The following is a 27,073-nucleotide window of genomic DNA, read 5'->3' on the forward strand; positions in this document are numbered from 1 at the left end:
GAATCTGTGGGAGAGAGACAGAAGGGTGGCTGGCTACAAGGAGACAAGAGGTAAAATACTACACAGTACAATCGATTAGAATATGAATATGCTAGTTCAACAGTTGGTCGTTGTTAGGTATTGGGGGAGCTGCAGCTGCTTCAATCGTCAAGATTGTATCAGTCAAGATGGCCTTTTGTTATGGCTGAAGAGAGCCCTGTAGTCTGAATAAGAATTTAGGGAAATAATACAAAACAAAATTAAAGTTTCTAGAGGCCCTGACCCACTACCCTTCCAAGGTTCTACACAATGTCCAAACTCAATAACGTCACAGTGTCTATTGATCTTGCATTGTTTGTTGTTCAGACTTATTTTACTCTGCTGAGAGTTGTTCATGTCAAATTGAATCAAGATTCAAAACTCAAGTTAAACTGCCAGATACAAGAGGGTGAAGAACTTTACAGTTTTAAAAAAGGCTTTAAAAAGCAGTGTTTAAGTTTTTCTTTTAAAACAACAGTGGGAAATTGTGGGTTGAACTGAGATTTAATGGCGATCCAGTGCATCCTCTATCCCTCTGAGTTGTTGAGTTTGTCAGGAAGGGCTTTACCTCCAGTGTGCATGGGAATGAGGACATGCCATGGGTTAGGACCCCAGAGGCAGCGGGCAGGCAGCACTTCAGACACCTCTTTGAGAGCTGTTGGCACAGCATGAAAGAAAAGACAGTCTTGGGCAGTGCCAGTGAAGATAACTGTTGTGAATGCCATAGTGGCTTTTCTGTTCCTTTTAAGGTAAAATGTGCTTCTTGGATAATGGATGTAGTCTGGATTTCTTCCAATAAAAGTTATTAATATGTATATCCTCTCCCAGCTATCACAATAATAATTTGTTTAAGAGAACTACCACCATAACTGTGGTTAACGATTGCCTTGAAATACCTTTTGATAAGCGATGTATTTATCTTGAAGGTGTGCACTTAGTACCTTTCAGAATGAGCAGGAAGAAAACATTGCTTGACGAGGCGCTTGAATATAGATTGGAATTTTTGAAGTGCTGAACCAATACATGGAATTTAGCAGTGTTTCAGTGGTTGCTCTTTCAGTTATCAAGAACATGGGCCAATGTTGAAATTCAGCAGAGGCACAAACTTAAAAGTTTGGAACTCCAAGTGAACAAATATTTCTGACAGTGAAAAATTTGAGAAGGCAAGCATTCTTACAAGCGACTGTTGCAACAATCTATCAAAACCTCTCCTGATTGCCAAGGTTCCACTTTTGTTGTATCCACTGACATAACCATCAAAGAGCTGCTCACGTTCAAGAAATGGGAGGGTTGTGTCTGATAAGCAGGCTAGCTGCCTATTGTTTCCTGCATCAGCTGGCCTGTACCCATGGTCGCTGAGTGTCAGGTGGGGTGAGTTTACAGAGGAAGTAGTGACATGGGCCAATCCTCCAGGGGAAAGGTGGCTGACGCACTCTCCAGCTCTTTAACCCTCCGGCCCTTGTAGAGCAACTAAACAGTCACTCCCCAGCTCTTTAACCAACAAACCCTTGTAGAGCAACTAAACAGTCACTCTCAATCTGCCCATGTAGAGCAACTAAACAGTCACTCTCCATCCTTTAACCCACCAGCCTTGTAGAGCAACTAAACAGTCACTCTCCATCTCTTTAACCCACCAGCCCTTGTAGAGCAACTAAACAGTCACTCTCCATGTCTTTAACCCACCAGCCCTTGTAGAGCAACTTAAAAGTCACCTCAAAATGAATTTACAAGGGTTTGGACTTACGAGAAGCTCTGACCATAGAATACTTCAAATGACAGTTTCACATTGATCAGGAACCCAGTTCTAATATTCATAACAGCAACGTATCTCTTGAAGTGAATATTTGTAACACCTTTTTCAAGTAAACAATCCACAATTATTAGGATATGGTTAGCTGTTTTTCCATTTGGGCTGGACTGTACAAGAACATGACCAGTCTTATTTGTGTGCAGACACCTAATGTGAGAATTTGTCTTCCTTTACACCAACAGCCCTAACAGCCTAATGATAACAGGGTGAGCTCACAAGCAACGATGAAAAAAATATTTCTAAACATTGACCTCATATTCCAGGTCAACCAAGGTCATTGATTGGACGTCATTTGAAATAGAAGCTGTAATAAATAAGCCCTTTGCTCCTCTGGTACCACATATTGTGATGATTTCAAGCTGTTTATGGTTAAGTCATGGTGTTCTCTGGTGTTTTTTTATCAAGTATGTGATTGGAAGTAACTGACTGAAAAGGATCCCTGTAATGTTGACCTCATTACTTTTAATTGTGCTCATCCCATTCTGGCTTGTAACAGCTAGCCATTATGGGCTTCTTCAATTCAATTAAATAATTTGATCCAATCTCACTTTTGTCTTATTCATAAACATAATTATCTGCTTGGCAGTCCCTGGAACAAAAAAAGTGACGTACACCAAATTCAGAAAGAGGGTACGGTTGTGGAGAGCACCTGTTAAATCCCATATCAGGTCACCCCTTTTTTCCAACTTCACTGCCTCTTAGCCCTAGCTGCTGGTAACCTGTCATGCGGAAAGGGGACACATCTTACTAAGTGATTAACATTTGGTCTCAGAGTCAGGTGTCTGAATGACTCCATTCTCCCCCTATAAGGAGCTTCCCTATGCGTGGGGTAAAGTTCGCCCTCAAAAGTGACAAAGTGTGTTGTAGGTGCTCCTCTGACGCAAGCAACCATTTTATTGTAGTGTCTGGTGTCACAGGGACGCATAGCAACGCAAATGCTGCCTATAAATATACCTCCGCGTCTGTGCTATTTTAAACCAAGTCAAACAGAAGAGTTCAACTTCCTTTTACCTTTGGGAATTTATGTATTGAAAGGTATAATGAAGTATTGATTCTGTTGGCCAACTGAGCACTGTTATGCAGATTATTTGGACTTTACTATATAGTGGAAGAAACGGTAGAAGTGATTTCTCAGCTGTCAAAGCATACAGTGATGTCACCTTTGGCAGCTACATAATTGATCCTGACAGAGGTACAAAACAACAACAAATAGTTAATACATTGTAATATTAGAAAAAATGTTAAGTAGATATTAATACTGTAACTTATTTATATAATACATAAACAATATTTATTATCCTTATCACGAACACATTTCTATCACTGCAAATTAATGAAATGTAATCTGAGGCAAACCTGCCCTCAAAGCAGTTTAAATAATCAACAAAGGGCAGAACAAGTGCATAAGGTTGAATACACAATGGAACCCCAAGATAAGGAGTTGGACTTAGTGGTGTACGTCAGGAGAGAAAGACACACTTCCTTCAATTCACTATTGAATGTTCAAGTCACACCACTTAACTGCTTTTAGCAGTTATGCCCTACTCTTTCTTCTTTGACAAATACATTAAGTGAGAGACATTCTATTATGTCATTTCAGTCGTTAAAAAACCCCAAAGCTGAAATAAACCATGTGTGGTTGTGTTAAACAGAAAGATAATTTCATTTGATATGTCAAGCTAATAGCTGATATGAGCCAGACTGTCTCATGGAACACTTCGACTTCTCCCCTATATATCAGCTATTCTCTTCAGAATACATACATAGTGAACCTTTGGATCATGAAAACGGACACAAATGAAATGTTTAAATATGGATGAGAGTTTATTAAACCTCACTATAACCTATTAACAATTGATGTACTGTTAACAGAGAAGTCATACATAAAAATGATTATATTAAAGTGGAATAAAATACTAGAMCATTTCATATCGCTCAACATATGAAATACATTTACTGACAATGGCAAGTACTGTAGYGACAACAAGACTGTGGCAAGATGCTAGTAATTCCAAAGAATCTTGTYRTCATAGTTACATAGAACACCATGTTAGTCATGGTGTGGAACAAAGTGCTTACAGAGAATACTTAATAAAGGTTAATTCGATGTAARTTACATTTAGTCAATAATCATATTCCCTCATAATGCAATACTACCTATAACATCATAGGTACATCATAGGTACTATACATAATTACTGTGTGACATCTAATTGACTTTATCTCTGAGCTCGACTTGTTTCAGAGAATACGATAATAAACATCAAACAAAAACAACACGTTTTTGTGTCCCCATAATGCCAATATATATCAYTACATATTAACATGTAAGTACCATATTCCCATGTCAGGTAMTTGAACATAATTCTGTGTGAAATGAAAAGGAACAATCAGACTTAATGAGAGATGTTATGCCTAAAACAYGGTAAATRAAGCATGATTCATTGTTCTGGATTTTCCCATRTCCCCCTCCTTTCAGACCACTATCCCYCCCAGTAAATCTAAGWCACCAGATRCAACAGTAGATTAATGGGAAACATCCTCTCCATTGCTTTGTACAGTGGTMATTTGTCTTAATTTTKATACATTCAGTTTGGCTGTCTGCCCAGCTTCCCAGATGTGACCAGTCTGTTTGACAGATTAAAAACCCAACAACTTCATGAAAGCTAAGACGTTTTGACTTGSTTAGCCTAGAGACAGTCTGAKGTCAAAGCCTTGCAGGTCAACGACCCACCACATAGACGTTGGTCAGTCATGAAAACATCTGGATACAGCTGTCTCCACTCCGCTTTCAAATKAACCACTACCTCTGTTTCCTCTCGCACCCAAACATATCACAGACTTATTTCTCTCCTGATGATCAGTCTTTCCCTTCATGCAAAGATGCTCCTCTGGTTTGCGACCAATGCAGTTTGGCTTTCCCTCCGCCTCTCCTTCTTTCTCTCAAGTCTCRTCTTCCAGCATACCGCACTTAGCGCCAATAGCACCAGTCCAGCAGATAGTAGCACCAGCCCAAAGTAGGAGATGGTGGACCCATGTGAGTTGAAGCTGTAGGCCACAGAAGTGACCACGATACCGGCAATGAGAATGACCACRCCAAACGGCACTGTGCAGCGATAGCAGGAGAGTTCTGCACCACCTGTGGCCGCGTTCAGTTGGATTTCAGTGACCAAAGGGATAGCTACTATAGTCACAGTCGGAGTGTGGTCATTGATGTTGGCCTTCTCCACGACAGCTCTTTCTGGGGCTGCTGGCACTGTCATGGTGTCTTTACTGGGTTCCTCTGGCATCGCAGGATCCAGCATCAAAGTTTTGCTTCTTTCCAACCACAGATGTATCCTCACTTTAACCACAGATAGGTCTTCACTTTTATATCCTGAGGTTGTTCTGTCAGCGTGTCCCAATCTATGTGAAGAAATATATAATTTGTTATGTCATACTGAAGGGAGTGTCAAAATCCATATGTTCCTCAACATGTTGCCCAATTGTAGCCTCACTGGACATAATAAAATAGGCCTAAACAATCTTTTAAGTAGCTATTATGTGAATGCACATGGCCTCAGTCGGAATTGTTGACAGCTTAAGACATGAGCCTTCGTTTGGCACTTAGTAACTCCAGGCAACCTCCTTGCACAATGCTAGCCTCTGGCCCAGCAAAGTCAGAAATTGGCTGAATGACGCAGAACCACTCCACCTTGCACAAGCTGTCACATTCCCTGGAGAGCGTGGGAGATGGCATTACAAACTACTCCGTGTAATGCGAGCAGCCTCAAAATTATCAGCAATTTCACAAGCAGTCATTCTTTCTCCATGTCTGCAAACTTAGAAAATATATTAAAAAATGTAATTCAAGATGCTTGTTATAAAACATTAGTCCATGTCATAACATCTTAGAAATGTATTACTCTAATAGGCCTAGTGCAAAATTGTAGACCTTTTGCAATTGATAGGCTATATGGAATATATTTCACTTATAGTCCTATTTATTGTAGTAGGCCTAGTCCTTTATTATAGAAACCTTTGTTGATGAGGTCCCTGATAGAAAAAATACATTAATTTCGCATGTGAACATGTGAAGTGTTCCAAAAACACATGTTTTCATGTGATCACATGTGATCGTATGTGAAGTTAATGTGATAACATGTGACAACAAGTAAAGCAACATGTTATAGATAACATGAAACTACACATGTGAAATGTTCCAAAAACCAATTTTCACATGATTTCACAAGTACAATTTAATGTGAAATTATGTGATTTTACACATGTAAAATCATGCGGTTTTGCTGTAAGGGGTGTTATGTTTGAATTGAATTTCAATGTGTCTRGAAAGTTAGTGATGGAAAATATTGTAGCCTTAGCTGTGCCACATGCATAGTCTACCTACCATATATAAACATGTTATCTCAAGTTGTTATAATGATTACATAAAAGGAAACATATCATGTATGAGAAAAAGTGTTTGGGTTGGAGAGATCGAGTTTTACGCGTGGACCAACTTCCGATAAACACACAGTGAATATTGTGCGATGAAGAAAATAATCTGCATGTTCGATAAGTGTCTAACGAAGTGTTTAAACTTACCTTGCACGCGTTTTCCATGCCCGCACCGTTTAAAATGTGGTTTTGCCCATCGATGAATAAAACATGGACTGTAATACGCTTTTGTATTCCAGTAACTCCGTATACTTTCGAAAGCCGACACAAGTGGGACTCCCTTCCGTCTTTATGTACATTAAATTATAAGCCAGATTCAATGTGTAGGTCCAGAACACAGTTTCACTCTCCACTTCGCTCAGCCAGTCTACAGCTCGCACCGTAAACGCTGTGTTGGAATTTGACTCCCATTCATCGGATGTCCCCTGTGCGTTTCCTCCTGTGTAAGAAAACGACTGTTTGACTGCCATCTTCTTGCATTGCAAGCACGTTTGTAGAATATCGKTGGCTATGGGGGTGGGGTGAACCAAAAGCGGGCCACAGGTTTTTATTATTATCTTGGCTTCAGAGGAGGGGGGACCTTTTAACCTCTTTTGACTAAGGCAGGGCCAACATGAAGCACAGCTGTTGGGATGTCCAGACACATTTATATAGCCTAGAACTGCCCAATAGGCCTTTGAAGCAGATGTTGGCTAATAYGAAGATGAGTAATAGCAGTTGACATAATAAAATATTATCACATCATTACAAACAAACATACACACACACACACAAACATACAACCACATACAACATACAAACACACACACTTGAGCCTACAAGAATATCCATGCACATATCTTCATGTTTGGTTATTTTTAATTAAAACAAGGGACTCTAAGATGATTGACATATGGTCTATCAAACTGGGAGCATGGTTCATAGGACCTATGTGTCTGGAAATTCATGCTGTCACACACCCATGCTATGCCTGTGATCCAATGGCAGCCACCAGGGCCTGTGGATGGGATATGCCTACTGCCTGTAACACAAGTGCTCCCCAAGACAGATCTGACACATAGTAATGTGATACRGGGTGTTGTCTTGTCTCTTCCTTCCTGCAGTAAATCCCTTCCCAAAAAGAGACAGTGGCAACGGGAAATCATGGCTCTTCCACAACCCTTAGCTGGACCATATACTGTCCGGCTGGAAAACTGATTTTAGTAATATGACATATCTCTAAACTATCCCTCAGAGGCACTTATGGAGTGACATATTTTAGAATGATTATCATTTGGGCCTACCTTCAATCAGTGGCATATGTAAATGCTGAATTCGCCTGGTGTGTTGGCAAAAGAAGAGTGCAAAGGATGCTAAACCACAGATCCAGGGTTCTACCTCTGGAAGTTCCTAAAGGCATTGATATATTTTATTAAAACCACCAGATGTAGCTTATCCTATATTTGAAATAGCCTACAGTTTTGGGATTTCTGAATGGAATGGGAGTGGTTAACCTCAGAATAATCATCAACAAGCAACTGAGACAGGGCACCAGCAGGACACAAAGCATTACAGATTATGTTTCCTCTCTATTGTAATTGGAGATGGTCAGTGCTTTCAAATTATATTTTTCCTTGGATGGCACTTCAATTTGGAGGTGGGAKAGACAAAGGAGCATTCCAAAAACATTACAGTGCAGTGCAGATAGTCATTAACCACACACACACACGCACAGTTTAAATCCAAAATACAATTTCAATAACAAAAATAAATAGATAGTGATTCTAAGTATATCACTGGAATGACTGACGCACTTCAGCACACGCACGGCGTCTGAAGCGCACACACGGAGTCCTAGATCACATGATCAAATGTCAGAGCACGGTTTGAAAACATGTCGCTGCACTTTACAGATGAGGAATTTCTGGAGGCATGGAAGGAATTAGATAAACCTCAGTTGGAGGGGGGATGGGAGTTTTTCACAGAGACAATGGGTGTCAAAATCTACCGGCTGTATGACAAGGTACATTTTAGTTACTGTTTTGAGACAGGAATAGAAAGTGAAAAGTGCTGTGTTAGCTTATCGGCGGTTAGCGTCGTTAGCTGGCGAAGCAATCGTTTATTCATTGTGATTATGCCGATTGGCGTGATTGAATGACGCACTGGCATCGATCTGTTGGATGTGCTCGCACGTAGACTATTTTCACGTTTCAGACGTTGTATTATTTTCACGTCGAAAAGGAAATTTACATGAAATAGCATAGCAGATTTTGTGAGTAGCCTACGTTAGACTCGAGCAACAGGCCCACTGGCAAAATGCGGAAGTCGCTATTCGTTATCATCAACTAAAGTGTTTTAAACGTCATATTGATGATTGAGTAGGCTAGGGGAGAGTGGGGTAAATTGAGCCATTCAGAATTCATGTAATCATTAGTTTTGAAAGCATACTGTAGCTTGTCCTAAAAAAGTGGTCATTTGGCACAACTTACCTCCGCAATTCAACACAATTACGATCGCTTTTTTGTATTTCAGTCATTTTAGCATATTTTAATAAGGCTTAACACCTAAAAAAAAAACKTTGTACCATAGGCCAGGCCCTGTTGTTACCTCATATCCCAGCAATAATGCCTTGCATTATGCCTGGAAAGAAAACACTTCAATTTGCTCAACTTACCCCAAGGCAAACACTTTGACTATATTCGCCCACACAGGTACAATGATTCATTTTTATGCTAGGTTTAAAAGAAAAATCCAAATCAAATCATCAAATGTTATTTGTCACGTGCTGAATACAACAGGTGTAGACCTTAGAGTGAAATGCTTACCTGCAAGCCCTTAACCAACAATGCAGTTTTAAGAAAAAAATAAGTGTTAAGAAAGTATTTACTAAATAAACTGAAGTAAACAATAAAAAATACTAATTAAGAAAATAGAAAAATAACAAATAATTAAAGAGCAACAATCACAGTAACGAAGCTATATACAGGGGCTACCGGTACAAACTCAATGTGCAGGGACACAGGTTAGTCGAGGTAATTGAGGTAATATGTACATGTGGGTAAAGTGACTGTACATATATAATAAACAGAGACTAGCAGCAGTGTAAAAATGTGGGGGGTGAGGGGGTTAGTGCAAATAGTCTGGGTAGCCATTTGGTTAGCTGTTCAGGAGTCTTATGGCTTAGGGGTGGAAGCTGTTAAGAAGCCTTTTGGACCTAGACTTTTTGACCGCTTGCCGTGCGGTAGCAGAGAGGACAGTCTATTAATAGGGTGGCTGGAGTCTTTGGCAATTTTGAGGGCCTTCTTCTGATACCGCCTGGTATAGAGGACCTGGATGTCAGGAAGCTTGGCCTCAGTGATGCACTGGGTCGTACGCACTACCCTCTGTAGCGCTCGGAGGTCGAGCAGTTGCCAGGCGGTGATGCAACCAGTCAGGATGCTCTAATGGTGCAGCTGTAGAACTTTTTGAGGATCTGAGGACCCATGCCAAATCTTTTCAGTCTCCTGAGGGGGAGTACGCATTGTCATGCTCTCTTCACGACTGTCTTGGTGTGTTTGGACCATGACAGTTCGTTGGTGATGTGGACACCAAGGAACTTGAAGCTCTCGCCCTGCTCTAATACAGCCCCGTTGATGAGAATGGGGGCGTGCTCGGCCCTCCTTTTCCTGTAGTCCACAATCATCTCCTTTGTCTTGATCACATTTAGGGAGAAGTTGTTATCCTGGCACCACACTGCCAGGTCTCTGACCTCCTCCCTATAGGCTGTCTCATCGTTGTCGGTGATCAGGCCTACCACTGTAGTGTCGTCGGCAAACTTAATGATGTTGTAGGCTAGAGATAGTGGGATGAATGGCACCCTCAGAAATATGCCAAATATTGCATTTTGTGCTGCGTCTGTTGGGTATGGTGTGCCAAATTGTAGTCTAGAACTTTACGCATGCTCAGACAGTACCTTTTCACAGAATGCATGTTTGTTTTTTATTAAACCCCCTGCCTAACTCTATCCCTAGCTCAAGTTTCTGGAGAAATAATATCCTGTGCAAATCCAGCACATTTTTTGCATGTTTCTCCAACTGGCAATAATCAGAGCCCTGTGGTACGGGATTAGTTACATTGTAGGTGTGGTATATATTTGGAAGAGATAACTTCTTTCATATGCTGTTCACAGGAAACTGGACTTTATGAGTACAAAGTCTTTGGAGTGCTTGCCACCTGCACTCCAGAACTGTGTGCTGATGTCTACATGGACTTGCCTTAGCGGAAACAATGGGATGGATATGTCAAAGGTAAAGAGTAACGCAACCTCTCCCTAGATCGACTTTCTTCCATTCAAACCTCTTGTCGCACTCAACCCCTAATAAGGGCCATTTATAAGACTCATAACACATTCATAAGCAACTCAATTCTGTCAGTTTGGTTGAGTATTGATGACATGGTATTGCATATTAATGCTTGTTTTWTATGGTGCTTWCYTATGCATGTGTTATTGTTCATATGTATAGCCCCTTTAACTCTTACTTAATTATCTMAAATATGAGCTCCACAAAATAGTTGAAACCATCACCTTTCCATTGTCCTTTTCTATTCACTCCTGTTTTCTATCCCWATCAAACCAATCATAACCAAGAATCCCTTTTATCTCAGTTTTCATGAGGATCGCAACAAGAGCACAGGGCCAGTTTGGCAGTTAATAACTTTTCTCATCTTTTGTTCTCTCTTGCCTCCCCAAMGTATCCAACAGGTAACATGTCTGTCCACCTGAATTTAGCCATAGACTGTAGCCATTGATGTCGTAGTTGGGTAGTTAGCACTCTGGTATAGCCATGGGCTAATGTTGTTGTGTCCTTTGTGTATTAACRTGCTTAATCAAATGTTCATATAAGCCTAGACTGTGTGAACAAACAAGGGAACTTGAAGATGTTCTTTCAAGGGCTTGTATCTTAAAAATGTCGTTTTTTGTTTCGTCGACCCTCTGAGAAATTACCAACAGGTTCCATCTTAACAAGGTAGGCCTAAATCATTTGCCATATCTTGTTTTGGGATTTCCAAATACTGTACTGTTGTCCTTTTTCAAGAAGAGACAACAGGGTTATGGATATCCTGGAAATGATAACTAACTGAAGTAACACATTTGCCTCTCCCAGAGACTTGTTGCGTGAGAGGGTGGAGTGGCTTTTCATTGGAAACACATCCTTGGCTTCAGCTCCTGACTGCCGTCAAGCTTTTTGCTGTTGAATAAAATTGTCATGTCAATAGATTGGATAGATGCTGTATTCTGAAAGTGCTGTTGGTGTCTTTGCTTGCACATGTGATTGTATCTTGGTGTGCGCTGTACACTCATAGAAAAAAGGGTTCCAAAAGGGTTCTGCGGTTGTCCCCATATGAGAACCCTTTTTGGTCCCAGGTAGAACCCTTTTGGGGTCCATGTAGAACCCCTTCCACAGAGGGTTCTACATGGAACCCAAAAGGGTTCTACCTGGAACCAAAAGGGTTCTACCTAGAATCAAAGGGGTTATTCGAAGAACCCCTTTTGGTTCTAGATAGCACCTTTTTTCCCTAAGTGCAGCCAGTGTTCTAGAAGATGTATGATTTAATAATGTAATGAATAGTATGACATTATAGTATAATACCTATAGTATAATAGATGACTGATGTTTCATGATGTAAGCACTGCTTTATTTTGTGTGTGCCTTTTTGTTTTTTGCAGAGCTGCATGAGAAGGACTATGATGGTCATTCAGCAATCTACTGGGAGGTGAAATACCSATTTCCTCTGTCAAACAGAGACGTATCCTTAATGAAGTAAAATGTCCAAATAAATAATACCTGTACATAATATCAGGTCATCATGTTTCTCAGTAAAAGCAAATAGGCCTGTGCTTTTTATTTTTTTATTTTTTACTAAATACATACTCCCTACACAATATCACATAATCCTGTTCTATGTATTCACCCACCCACAATGTCTCAATCTTGCTTTTCTCCCTCTCGTCCTTTTCACATTTACAATGGGTCCGACATGGTGAAGTGAAACCAAGTATGGTTTATAGTATTAAGAGTAATGTGAGAAATGTATTGTTCTTTAGGCGACAACACGGGACAGTATATTTTCTCAAGGAGTAACTGATCCAGTCACAGGGTGTGGACCACATTAGACCATATTATCTCTACCAGGCTTCTTTAACAGTGTAAACCTCAGTACGTGTACGTCAGGGAGCGGAGGGACGTTGACGTGGACAGCATGAAGATCTGGGTGGTCCTGGCTAAGAGCTCCCAACAGTCCCCGTTACCAGAGAAGAGTGGGGTGCAGCGAGTGAATGACTACAAGCAGACTGTGGCCATGGAGAGTGATGGTGCCTGTGGCACTAAAGGTACTGCTCACTCTAGAGTACACCAGATCCAATCAGAACTCATCCCTGTAGTACCATTTTAAATGTCCATAGTGGAAACTGTTCAGTTGTGAACTTGAATCTGTTGTGGATCTGTCTGTGAAGTCACTTGCTTTTTATTGACAGACATTTACATTTGCATTATTTTCTTTCAGTCTTCATGAATTACTTTGATAACCCTGGTGGTAATATTCCAACCTGGCTTGTGAACTGGGCAGCCAAGGTGAGTTCAGACCTGAGTGCTGTCTAAAACCTAATAGGGTTCTTCGGCTGTTCCCATAGCAGAACCCTTTTTGATTCCCGGTAGAACCCTTTTGGTTCCAGGTAGAACCCTGTACACAGCGGGTTCTACATGGAATCAAAATGTGTCCTATCTGGAACCAGAAATGGTTATTCTATGGGGACAGCCGAAGAACCCTTTTGGAACCCTTTTTTCTAAGAGTGTAGCAGCTCATCTTTAGAATTACTATAGAATTAAGTACTATAGAATTAAGAAAACGGTTTGTTTACTCACATTTATATCTACTTGCCAGTTTTGAATGCCCCAAAGCATGCCCTGTTATCTCAATTGGAAGGCTTTATTCACGCTGTTAATCTCAAGCAGATGTTTTGTGTTAGGATGCCAATGGTTCCTCTCTGTTGCCCCATTTGGGTGTGTCTACTCTGCTAGTCTATCCATGACGTTCATTGACAAAGTCATCTACTCCCCGTGTTTCAACAGAGCGGAGTGCCTGCCTTCCTTACAGACATGCAGAAGGCCTGTGGCAATTACTCAAACTACTGCCAGAAGAACAAGAAATGAACACCCTTTGTGGGAAGTCGCATCAAAGCCACAAGGATGGCATTTTTCAGCCCATCATTCAATAAAGTCTACACTTACGGTGTCTGAGGGGCACTGTGGGTGTTTTGGGTATGGTTGGAGACTTATTACGAAGTCAATAGGTGAAAGTGGTGTTGGTGTAATCTGCAGCTGGATGTGGTACTGACTGGGGCATGTACTGTATTTTAGTTATTAGTTGTATAAAAAATATATATTTAAATTGAAGTTATCTGGTACTGACTTCCTACTCCTAGGGGTTGAGTGCGACAATGTTGCATTTGGGCTTGCCCACAGTAAGGGCTTGGATGAGATCTGTAGTGATCTACCCCCTGTTTTAACGAGTACTGTTTTTTTTTACTACAACGGCTTTTCCTTTTATTTTCCTGTTGTTTGTTATGGTCAAATGTATGTTGTTTTTTAAATCCTACATTTCTTTTCATGTATGAATGTTCAGTCAATGAATGATATGCATTTTTGCACTTGTGATTAAGCACTGAAATCAAATCAACTTCCAAACCTACTGTTCAGCAGCCTATTAATTAGTGAATTATTAGTTTCTCAGCAGCTCTATTGAGGAATGATTTCTGTACTCTACAATGCAACATTGTTGCTTAGGCAAGCAAGGCTGAATCTAAAGCACACTAGATTTTTATTTTGTATTTCACTAATGGTCTTTTTGAATGTACATAAAAAAAATCAGATTTTGTCCTATCATTAATAGTTGCCTGCACTGATTTGTTGTGATACTTGAAATTTACAAAAACACGATAATGAAATCGTTTAAGTTAATTATTCATATGTTGAATCTTCGAGAGCTAGGCCTATTCCTCTATCCTTGTGTGGTTGCAATTAGGCATCCAGTTCTATGGAGGTGATACAGTGTGTATTAAAATCTGATACATATCAATAAAATGACGGCTGAGATGAAGCACTGCATCATGCATTATTTAACTGAAACCTGTAGATGCTTTTCAAAACAGGACTATCACCTTCATCGAACACAATTTTTTTTTAAATGTAATTTCCACCTTTTGGCGTTGACCAATGAAATGAACTGTTTCTGTGGCTCGCGCTCCCCCTTGCGGTAAAAATGATATGTTCACGCCGCGCGGCCCTGATGTTGCGTGATGAAGTTGATATACTTTACCTGACCTTTCAAATTTGATACATTGTATCTGTTAATTCAATTCTCTCACCGGAAGCACTGCTGTGTTTTGTAAAAACAAGTTATATTGAAGATAAATTGGCAGGGTATTTCTTGACATCTGAAAAAGGTAGAGCCTAGCCTACGTTTAGCAGTCTAAGCCTACTTTTGCAAGTTTTATCTTAAAATTCGTCGACAGCATAAAATACGCGAGAGGCCGGAAAAACCGAACCTCATGAACAGTGATGGTGATGAGTATGGTGAGTCCGATAGAATTTGTCTGGCTACATAGGTGCTTAGTTGTAACTAAGCGATGTTATTCTCATAGGCCTACTGTAGGTTGTGAGAAAGTGGACCCTACCTTCTTGTCAGGGGGGTGCTAACTGCAAGGTATTAGGAGTCAGGCAGGATTCAGCTGGAAGATGGGAGTATTTATTTACAGGTATAGAGGGTGAGATGAACCCATGGATATTGACAAGTTGACGAACAACACTGACAAACAGAAACATTACAGACTAGTGGTTAGAGCGTTAGACTAGTAACCGAAAGGCTGCAAGATCGAATCCCCGAGCTGACGAGGTCAAATCTGTCGTTCTGCCCCTGAACAAGGCAGTTTACTCACTATTCCTAGGCCGTCATTGAAAATAAGAATTTGTTCTTAACTGACTTGCCTAGTTAAATAAAGGTAAAACAAATAAACTAAAGGGCCCAAAATACAGAGGTTTCTGGCTTCTGAGGCATATAACTTTGACAAAACATCAATAATTACTCACACAGCAGAGTTAAAGATAACCATAGAACAAAATGTCACCCCAGTCTAAAATGAAATGTGCAACATGAACAGGTTCCCAGCAAACACGTAACCACGACCAACCCCAACGTAATGGATTTGTAATTATTGGTCATGACTAGACATTACCTTCTCACAACGTTGTGGCTACATAATCGGAAGGTAATACCATTTGGTCATCTTCCTACCTCCTCAACATGTCACAGCAACATGATTTCATTACTTTACATATTGGTCTTGATTAGACCCACACAAAGAATGTTACAGTATCTGCGGAGTGAAACATTCTGTGACCACAGCCKATATGAGCTGTGGAGCATGCATCCTCAAATGTCTTTTGAATGAACTACACATTTATAGATGTTTGAGTCCATTTATTGTTCAGATTGGATTTTAAATCTCCATGTAGTTTAAAAAAAATGCACCCACACATTTGGAAAGACTGATTCAACATTATGTAAGGGACAATTTTCCTCAAACAAATTGGGCATACACTGGATTAAATAGCATGGTCAAATAAAATAAATATATATATACATTTGATGTATTTAATATAAAATAATGATATACACTATATATACAAACGTATGTGGACACCCCTTCAAATTAGTGGATTTGGCAATTTCAGCAACACACGTTGCTGACAGGTGTATAAAATTGAGCACACAGCCATGCAATCTCCATAGACAAACATTGGCAGTAGAATGGCCTTACTGAAGAGCTCAGTGACTTTCAACCTGGCACAGTCATAGGATGCCAAGAAGTGTTCGTCAAATTTCTGCCCTGCTAGAGCTGCCCCGGTCAACTGTAAGTGCTGTTATTGTGAAGTGGAAACATCTAGGAGCAACAACGTCTCAGTCGCAAAGTGGTAGGCCACACAAGCTCACAGAACAGGACCACAGAGTGCTGAAACGCGTAGCGCGTAAAAATCGTCTGTCCTCGGTTGCAATACTCACTACCGAGTTCCAAACTGCCTCCAGAAGCAACKTCAGCACAATAACTGTTTGTCAGGAGCTTCATGAAATGGGTTTCTATGGCTGAGCAGCCGTACACAAGCCTAAGATTACCATGCGCAATGCCAAGCGTCGGCTGGAGTGGTGTAAAGCTCACCGCCATTGGACTCTGGATCAGTGGAAACACGTTCTCTGGAGTGATGAATCACACTTCACGGACGAATCTGGTTTTGGCGGATGCCAGGAGAACGCTACCTGCCCGAATGCTTAGTGCCAACTGTAAAGTTTAGTGGAGGAGGAATAATGGTCTGGGGCTGTTTTTCATGGTTCGGGCTAGGCCCCTTAGTTCCAGTGAAGGGAAATATTAACTCTACAGCATACAATGACATTCTAGACGATTCTGTGCATCCAACTTTGTGGCAACAGTTTGGGAAAGGTGCTTTCCTGTTTCACCATGACAATGGCCCCATGCACAAAGCGAGGTCCATACAGAAATGGTTTGTCGAGATCGGTGTGGAAGAACTTGACTGGCCTGCACAGATCCCTGACAGATCCCTGACCTCAACTCCATCGAACACTGACTGCGAGCCAGGCCTAATCGCCCAACATCAGTGCCCGACCTCAATAATGCTCTTGTGGTTGAATGGAAGCAAGTCCCCGCAGCAATGTTCCAACATCTAGTGGAAAGCCTTCAAATCAAATCAAAACCAAATCAAATTTTATTTGTTACATCACATGGTTAGCAGATGTTAATGCGAGTGTAGCGAAATGCTTGTGCTTCTAGTTCCGACAATGCAGTAATAACCAATGAGTAATCTAACCTAACAATTCCACAACTACTACCTTATACACACACAAGTGTAAAGGGATAAAGAATATGTACATAAAGATATATGAATGAGTGATGGTACAGAACGGCATAGGCAAGATGCAGTAGAATGGTATAGAGTACAGTAAATACATATGAGATGAGTAATGTAGGGTATATAAACATAAAGTGGCATAGTTTAAAGTGGCTAGTATACATGTATTACATAAAGATGCAAGATGCATAGATCATGGTGTCAAAACACTGGCCGCCGGGCCAAATTTGGTCCGTGGGGTAAATATATTTGGCCCGCGAGACAATTACCAAATTATTACTAGAGCTGGCCCGCGTATCATCCACAGCGCATTCACCGCCTAATACTCACGAATCCCATAATGCTCTGCTGTTGTTTTCGCGCCAGCCAAATCAAGACAAGGACCCCAGAAACGCCCTCTCCTCTGTGAAGTAGTCATAGCAAAATAGACGCTACAACTGTCAGCGCGCTATCCTTCCCAAAAATGGCCGAAAAGACAAGGCAGAAAACGCAAGAGCTTTTCTGGGACAGTGGGAGGCAGATAATCTGTTGTACATATGTAAAAGATCAACTTCTGGTCTGTTTGGATCAACGTGCTGTAAGTAAGGATACAACATTAGCCGACACTACACTGAAACGAAACCCATGACAAATACAAGGACATGGACATGACTCAAAGAGCCAGAAAGTAGAGAAGTAAAATAAGTTGGTTTACAAAGAATATGTTCAAAAAAGCCACATCACAAGTGAGGCTGCCTGTAAAGGCTAGTTATAGGATAGTGCAGCAGAAGATCGCAAAATCAGCCCCGGCCTTTAAGGAGAGTTCGTGAAAAGAGTCATGATGAAAGTTTGTGAGCCTTCGTATGCCAGAGAAAAAGCAGGCATTTCAAATGAATCCGTGGAGCCTGAGCAGGATACACAAAGTAGCTGATCGCAAGCATGGTGACTTCTTGCGCACCAATCGTGTAGGACCAGCTGATGGAAAAAGGGAAAAGATTCTTCGTTGCGCTTCTCTCCTCGCTTGTGGATGGAAGCTGCGACGCATCTGGAAAAGAGTTCTATTTGGTATTAGCTCAGAAAGCTGCAAATAGAAAAGAGGCAATACGATTTCTATTTTTATTTTATTTATTTAATAAATGAATGCCATTGATGTGTTTTTTCATTTGAAATTCGATTTTGCATGTCTCCACTATTAAATTATATATTGTATGGTAATAAGCGATGCTTGTTCCATATTCAATGTTAAAGCAAAACTTGTTTGGGTCCATATTAAAAGGTTCATTTGTTCAATGTTGGCCCGCGACTTTGTTCAGGTTTTACATTTTGGCCCACTGGGTATTTGAGTTTGACACCCCTGCAGTAGATGATATAGAGTACAGTATATACATATACATATGAGATGAGTAATGTAGGGTATGTAAACATTATATTAAGTGGCATTGTTTAAAGTGTCTAGTGATAAATTTTTACATACATTTCCATCAATTCCCATTATTAAAGTGGCTGGAGTTGAGTCAGTATGTTGGCAGCGGCCACTAAATGTTAGTGGTGGCTGTTTAACAGTCTGATGGCCTTGAGATAGAAGCTGTTTTTCAGTCTCTCGGTCCCTGCTTTGATGCACCTGTACTGACCTCGCCTTCTGGATGATAGCGGGGTGAACAGGCAGTGGCTCGGGTGGATGTTGTCCTTGATGATCTTTATGGCCTTCCTGTGACATCGGGTGGTGTAGGTGTCCTGGAGGGCAGGTAGTTTGCCCCCGGTGAAGCCTTCCCAGAAGAGTGGAAGCTGTTATAGCAGCAAAGGGGGGACCAAATCCTTATTAATGCCCATGATTTTGAAATTAGATGTTTGACGAGCAGGTGTCCACATACTTCTGGTCATGTAGTGTATCACGTTTGCAAGGCATATGAACTAACAGGTTATAGAATTAACAACGCAATTATCACGCAATTATCACAACTTAGGTTTTAATAGGGCTTTTTTTCTGGCTTGGCTTCCACAGTGATTTTACCCACACACTGCTACTGGTCACTATACTCCTGTTTATTGCCAGTACACTGGTGGAGAGTGAGACCTGACGTGTCAGCGAACTGGGCATTGTTCTAGATGTTTCCTGAGTGAAAATAGTGCTGGCTTCCTATGAGATCACCACCTCACTAGTGTCATTGCTCTAGGCCTAGGATATCTTGCGTGAAAGCCCTCCCATCAACCCCAAAGAGAATAGCTTTGTCTTTGCCATTACATTTCCAAGCACTGTCCAGGTAACTTTCTAGTCATCGGCATATAGCCAGTTATTAAAATCGGAATGTTTTGTTGTCCCTTTGTCAGGCGTTCAGCCACGCGCATGTACAGTAGGCTACAGTGCACACAACATGCCATCTATAGCCTTTGATATTGATTATTAGGCTATTTGCTATTAAGGAGTTAGAGAAAAGTGCAATCATGGAATCACTACCCACTGGGAACATACTGGTTGAATCAACGTTGTTTCCACGTCATTTCAATTAAATTAGATTGAACCAACATGGAATAGATGAATTGATGTCTATGCCCAGTGGGTATTGTTTAATCATCAATGGAAAGTGAAGTAGGGCCTAGGGCTCACTGATTTCACTGTGCTGGAGATTGACCACTTACTTTGTTCTTCTCTTCCACCTAGTGGTTTGTGGAGTGAATAGTAGAACGTTGAATGAACATAATCTGCAGTGAAGGTCCGGTCTCAATTTTGTCTAATGACTTCTTTCAGCCCTGAGACTATCAGGAAGTACAAGGAACACATTTGTGTATCCAATTAATATCTCAATTTGATTCATGAATAGTTTACAGTCTTAATTACGTTACTGAATTCAAATTCCATCTATGGGCCACAAAGCATAGGCGTGCATTAGTTATTTTAATAGAGTAATCAAAGGCACACTTCAGTTCTGGCAATGTAAGTCACGAGTCAAGAATTGTCATAGCAGATAGAGCTGAATCCATTTACGAGATAGTAGTAGGTCGATGACTTTGGAATTAGATTAAGGACTTTGAATCTTGGAAGAGTTTTTGTAAGATTTTCTATGCATCCGTTCTATTTTGGTGGAACTGAATTATGGGAGTAATGATAAAAATCAGAGCCTTACATTTCTATTTTTATGCACCATTTTATCCACTGGAATTTCTTGAGTGAATAATATTCAGTTCTCAAAAGGGTTCTTTCCATTGCCAGTCTTTCACAAATGGAAGACAAATATATTTCTTGGCTAGCCATTGTATTTTAGAGGGGGGTTCTTTTGATTGGTAATATACAGGGATAATTAGCTTTAGAAAGTGATATACTTTTTCTCCTGGACTCCTGCTTCTCCTAAATGTCAGCTCAGATTTCCCAGGTGCCTTGCTGTCTGCCAGAGGTAACACAATAATGGCTGTGCTTGGAAATGTATTTTTTCAACCTCCTTTTTGGTGATTTTTAATAGATTACAATTATAGATATCAGTGTGCTCTGGGAATCGGAATCCTTGATCCTGAATAGGCTTTTATATGATTTTATACAGTGTTGGGCAAATCAACTGTAGTTCAACTCAATTATACATGCAGACTCACATGTGGTTCTAGCTGAGCACAGTTGCCTTGCTTTACCTCTATTCAAAATGGTMCAATCTTAAGGTTATACAATTGTTTTCTTAAGCATAGGTAGCCTAGTGGTTAGAGSGTTGGGCCAGTAACCGAAAGATTGCCAGATCGAATCCCCGAGCTGACAAGTTAAAAATCTGTCTTCTGCCCCTGAACAAGGCAGTTAACCTAGACTGTCATTGTAAATAAGAATTTGTTTATAACTGACTTGCCTAGTTAAATAAAAGCATTTCTTTTACATTATGAATATCAATCAACCCTGTCGCACTGGTTCAGTTCAACAGTATCTTTGAGAACTGCTGGGTACTTGTGCCAATCACATATTTTACTTAATTAATTCAGTCCAAACTTAATGATTTCCAGAAGTAAGAGCATTTTGAATAACCAATAGTATAACAAATGTCCAGCAATAGGCTACATACGCATGTATTTATGATGTTGGAAATAACTCAGCCCTGCAAAATGAGAATATTTAGGAGGGATTGTTTAACTCCATTAGTTTTATGGTTAAAAAAAGATGTACAGCAGTATTGTATTTGAATCTCTCAACAACTGGCATGCAAACTGGCAGAGTTATAGCTTATTCCTCTGTCTGTATTGCTATGTGTGCTCAGTTTGTGCCCCCTTTTATTTTGGAGAACTATTGAACCKTAGCAAGCCGTATATCAGGATACCAGGCAGGAATCCAACTGTTTGACAATACTTTTATAATGGCTGTGTTAATGTTCTTATTACCACAGAGGATGGTTTAGTTGAGTTGAGAAAGCTTGCAGTCAAAACACTTGATGTTTGACTCTTTCTGTTTTAAAAACATGCTTGTCTAGGATGGCAAATACTGTATCTCTCTGTATGATAGCTCATTTGGCRGGAGCCATTCCGGTTCTGGGAGAGTCTAGTCTGTTCCTCAGGGCCAACGTTTAGCCTGCTACTGAGGTAATGAATGGTCTCTTCACAAACATGGAGAGACACAATATTGTCTCAGGGCTCTCCTGCTACGGAACTCGGAAATCACCAGGATGGCAGGCTGCTGCTGGGCACTCAGGGGTATTTATGGATTTTGGATCGTTACAGCTGTGTAAGATAATGTTTGATTTTCATCCATYAATCTTTCTGCAAACAGCTCCTCATTCAACGAGCAGAAAAAAATGTCTGTGTGAAATACGGGTCCTTTTAAACAAAATAAWACAAAAAAGAGAAGCCTTTTCCTGACTTGAGCATACATTTACAGGCTACAAAAATACACAGAAGAGAGTTAAAAATAAAATGTATTTTTGTGAACTGGGTCAGACACGTGGCTAATGCCTATGACTGGATGTTGACATCTTTCCATCCACTTTCTACCTGCTGTTACAGTCCCTAAATTCTCTGGTCATTAGAATGCAGGCTTGTGTCTATGATGATGTTGAGAAAACAGATTATGATACAGGCTATTTTTCAACTTTTCAGATGAGTAACAATAACTGCAAAATTTGCTGTTGTTCTGCAGGCCGCTGCCAAAAAGAGAGAGGTACACACAGACCGTAATGAACACCCATTGCTGGTCTTATGGTATGGTTACAATGAATGCATTTCTAAGCTTAAATGACTAAGCTCTGCTGCTTGTCTGCGCAAGTACAGATTCAATCACATAAGAGTAATGCACAGTGTAAGCTGCATTACACAAAATTGCTAAGGCTTTGGCGCTAGCTTAATGTCAGGTATTTGTTTTCYTTGGTGTTTCTTTGCATTCATTAAAAATAATTGTGTTTTCTGTTGAGCTGCCGTGKACTGGGACTGGCACCTCCTCCATACGTAACCTAGTCTCTGGGCCAACACAAGCCTTGCATTCCAAGGAGGGGCTACTCCTGTTTACCTCTCCCGACCGTCTGACCGCAGACTCAGGGTCCTCTCCTTTCCTTCTGTGGTTTCTGGCAGCCGACTCCAGATTCCTGCATGTCTATCACTGTAATCAGGAGTCCAGACCTGCAGTCAGCCAAGCAGTTTGAAACAAAGCAGAATAAAGTAGGTGAAGCATTTTATTTGGATATGGAGAAGCAGCATCTGCATTCTCTCTCAGATTGGTGACCCTCCTCCGAATCTAGATGATGACCATTCTTCCCCAAAGAGCCAAAAGGGGGCATGCAAGCTCTCCTCAGCTCTGGTAGCCTAACTACAGAGGCTCTATTGGCTGCTCTCTTCATTAAGGAGTTGTTGAGGACTACCACCACTACTATCGTGAAAATGTCCAGTTATTTTCTCCATTGCTCTTTAAAAAGAAATTGAACCCGCAAAATATACATTTGGCAAATGTCTGATTGCAAACATTTCGAGTGATTACTGATTATCCCCTCTTCTGTTTTATCACTCTGGCTCTTCTTATAAATTCCATTTAATGAAACTCCTCTGGGACCTGATACCTCCTATTATGTCATTACCCCTCCGGTAGAAGAAGAGATGACTCTTTTTGCTTAACTACAGCTGCTTGCACACCACATAGAGCAGAATAGTACTAGAGCACTGAGGAAGTAGTACTAGAGCACTGAGGAAGTAGTACTAGAGCACTGAGGAAAGTAGTATAGAGCACTGAGGAAGTATACTAGAGCCTGAGGAAGTAGTACTAGAGCACTGAGGAATAGTACTAGAGCATGAGGAAGTAGTACTAGAGCAACTGAGGAAAGTAGTACTAGAGCAACTGAGGAAGTAGTACTAGAGCAATTGAGGAAATTAGTACTAGAGCACTGGAGGAAGTAGTATAGAGACTGAGGAAGTAGTACTAGAGCACTGAGGAAGTAGTACTAGAGCACTGAGGAAATAGTACTAAGAGCACTGAGGAAATAGTACTAGAGCACTGAGGAAATAGTACTAGAGCACTGAGGAAGTAGTACTAGAGCACTGAGGAAGTAGCTAGAGCACTGAGGAAGTAGTATAGAGCACTGAGGAAATAGTACTAGACCACTGAGGAAGTAGTACTAGAGCACTGAGGAAGTAGTACTAGAGCACTGAGGAAAGTAGTACTAGAGCCATTGAGGAAATAGTACTAGAGCACTGAGGAAGTAGTATTAGAGCACTGAGGAAGTAGTACTAGAGCACTGAGGAAATAGTACTAGACCACTGAGGAAGTAGTACTAGAGCACTGAGGAAGTGTATAGAGCACTGGAGGAAGTAGTACTAGACCGCATTGAGGAAATAGTACTAGACCTGAGGAAGTAGTATTAGAGCACTGAGGAAGTAGTACTAGAGGCACTGAGGAAATAGTACTAGACTGAGGAAGTAGTACTAGAGCACTGAGGAAGTAGTACTAGAGCACTGAGGAAGTAGTACTAGAGCACTGAGGAAAGTAGTACTAGAGCACTGGAGGAAAGTAGTACTAGAGCACACTGAGGAAAAAAAGTAGGAAAAATGACATGAATAAGTGACAGAATGTGCAAACCATCGAAAAAATAAGGATTTCTGCTAAAAATGCATGTAATGCAAAGACCTGTTAACTTAGGAATGATAAATGGAATGATTTGTACAAGTCAAGTGCTTTGCTTGGAGTGCAGTTTTGGCATAGGTGATTGTTCGGTTTAAACAATAGTAAATACCTTTTGTGGGAAAAAAAGATGAGACCTGATAAACACTAATGTGAGTGTTTTAAAAATTAAWTCCTACATTTCTTTGCTTGATTTCCAGTCAGAAAAAGATAACTATTTTTAGAAGTAAATTAGTAAAGAAATATGAGTGCAAGATAATGATTTATCACTGTAATCAATAGAATGCAGATTTACCACATCGAATAAAGACTGTGGTTAGAATTGGTCTCTGATGGAGAAATTCTGCAACATGTCGAAACAACATAAATTCTTCACTTCACAAATTCTTCATACGACAACATAATGTACAGTGTTTTTTCTCTGTGGCATACACTTTCAATAGATGGAGTTTTAAATTGACTTAATGATTTTGGCATGTTGGTATGAGTCGTGAGTAGTGGTTTGCTTAAATGGACCCCATTGGTTTCTGAGGATTGTACTTTACTGTAGTGGCTGACATGATGAAGGAGTGCTATGCATATGTAATAACACCTTTGAGTAACCATCAGTAAACCCATCTGTGAACTTACGTGTTATTCTATAAACTTCTTAACAGCAAATTCCCAATCAAAACCAACCCTGTCTTGGTCAGAGATGGATGGGGCCATTTAGGGACCAATAAACAAAATAAATACCACAAATGAAATGTTTCAGTCTATAGGCTGATTTACGCATTCCCAGAATCAAAGACCAGCAGGCCTCGTACCCTCTGGTTCCACAAACAACAGTGGTGGTAGCGGACAGATAACCATTCAGACAGTATTACTGTCCTATTCTGTCTTTTACAGCACACTTACAACTAACTGTCCTTAGTCAAATATAGAATTCACCTGAGTAAGTAACTACAGACTACATTCATATTGTTAAAACCGTATTTGTCTTTCCCCTAAAATGACCAAATCTATGAATGTTAAACCCGTGGCTCCCAATATATAGATTTGATGTATTGTTTTGATTTCATTGTCTGAAATGATGAATGCAGTAAAGAGCCTCTCCCCCACCTGGGCTGACCTGGTGTGGCTACAGCAGCAGTAATAACCAGTAGTGACTCTCTCCTCTCTCTCCCTGATTAATGCACTTAGATATGATTGAACCCTGCTYTTTGTCTGTCTCCWCTCAGACTCATGCCTGAAAGACTATCTCATTACAGCCCCAGTTAACTGTAGTAATACACACTGTGGCAAGCGCACATCTTGCAGTGTCATTAAAGCCACTATTCATTACGCTTTGCCCTTGAATTCACAAATACCAGGGAACTGGAAGTGTTTAAGGGCTGCAGCCATAGCAACGGAAATTCTGTCTCTTTCACTTTCTTGGAAAAATAACGTTCACTTTACATACTGCACATGAGCATTTTGTTTGAAAATGGTCGTTTTCTGCTATCGACAAATCAAACCTCCTGAATATCATGCTTTCTTTCTTTTCTTTCTTTCTTTCTTTCTTTCTTTCTTTCTTTCTTTCTTTCTTTCTTCTTCTTTCTTTGCATCCAACTTAATCCTCCCATTAAGACCATAGTTTGTAAGCTTTTTTTCTAATCAGAGATAGGTGCAGATTCTCAGGGTTCAAGCCTGGCAACTATCTGCACTGTCGCCATACAATTGTGTGGTTGTAATTAGTTTTAATTCTACAGTTAATAAGCACACTCACAAATACTGGAAGGAATTTAAGCCCAGAGTGGATTCTCACAGAGCTTGCCATTAAAGCTGTCTGAATAGGTCTGGTGCCATGGTTCTTACGTGGGATGATTCCACATGTTGCAGTTTGTTTTAGCTCCACATTGCTATGCACCAGTGTCAAAATGAGGATATATACTCACTCACAGATTTAACTGTACAAATATTTTGAGAGCAATATGCTAGTCCCTTCAAATACCTCTGAATGTGAGACTGAACCAATTTATTCAACAAATGAGACTATCTAGAAGTCTCATTTGTTGAAGGGAAAACAAATGTATAATTTTGTGTCCTGCACATATAGACAGTGCTTCTCAGAGGTAACCTGAGGTAAGTTGTTATACTGTATATGCCTACTACTAGATTTTGAAAGCAGTCYATTACATTTTTGGGGGCATATTATGTCAAGTATATCAGTCTTGTGAGTTACTGACCTTTGTCTGGCTCTTGTGGATAGTTTAATGAGACCTCTGCAACACAGATTAGACAGCATATTATTCAATGTCGTCGACATTCAGAGGAATCGGAAAATGGACCTTTTACTGTCACAATTACAAAAGCCTTTTAATGTATCTGTCTATCAGAATGAACAAAGCTAGTCAGACAGACGTCTCACTGTGGGTGCTGGAAAGAAAACGAGCCAGAATGAGACGATATTAAACATTCTCAGTCCTTCACATTGAGCAAATGCTTGGTACATATGGTTTGAGCTAGTTATAGTCCATGACAGATCTATGCAACATAAAGCCCTCTATTTAGAAATTCCAACAATATTTAGTTCAAATTATGTATATTTGAACATGTGGTTTCACAATTGTTTTTAAATACAGTAATTCAACACGGAAAATGACCTTGGCTGTGCCCCTGCGCTATGTTCCAGGACAATTCCTTTATTGTTCTGTTTGACTGTGTGCAGTATAGTGTATTTTATAAAGGAGGTTGCTTATTCGGGTGTAATCAGAGTGCCGTGGCGAGACTCTAAACCATCTGAAAGTTGACTGTCCAGTATCAAGTCAAGTCTCACTTGGCTTTCCTGATAAGACTGCCACCTGCTGG

At 40.4% G+C, this 27,073-nt stretch overlaps 1 protein-coding gene and 1 pseudogene across 1 annotated transcript; one reads left to right on the plus strand and one right to left on the minus strand.

Annotated features, from left to right (window-relative positions):
• Nucleotides 1-4,320: 4,320 nt before the first annotated feature.
• On the minus strand, nucleotides 4,321-6,728 carry tmem100a (transmembrane protein 100a). Its single transcript, XM_024138084.2, has 2 exons — nucleotides 6,413-6,728; nucleotides 4,321-5,233 (listed from the first exon to the last, which is right to left on the minus strand). Exon 2 carries the CDS (start codon nucleotides 5,131-5,133, stop codon nucleotides 4,702-4,704), a length of 432 nt encoding a protein of 143 aa, XP_023993852.1. The 5' UTR covers nucleotides 5,134-5,233; nucleotides 6,413-6,728; the 3' UTR covers nucleotides 4,321-4,701.
• Nucleotides 6,729-8,090: 1,362 nt separating this feature from the next.
• On the plus strand, nucleotides 8,091-14,380 carry LOC112070656 (phosphatidylcholine transfer protein-like; annotated as a pseudogene).
• The last annotated feature ends 12,693 nt before the right edge of the window (nucleotides 14,381-27,073 follow it).

Source organism: Salvelinus sp. IW2-2015, unplaced genomic scaffold, assembly GCF_002910315.2.
Source record: "Salvelinus sp. IW2-2015 unplaced genomic scaffold, ASM291031v2 Un_scaffold1383, whole genome shotgun sequence".
Lineage (NCBI taxonomy): Eukaryota > Metazoa > Chordata > Actinopteri > Salmoniformes > Salmonidae > Salvelinus > Salvelinus sp. IW2-2015.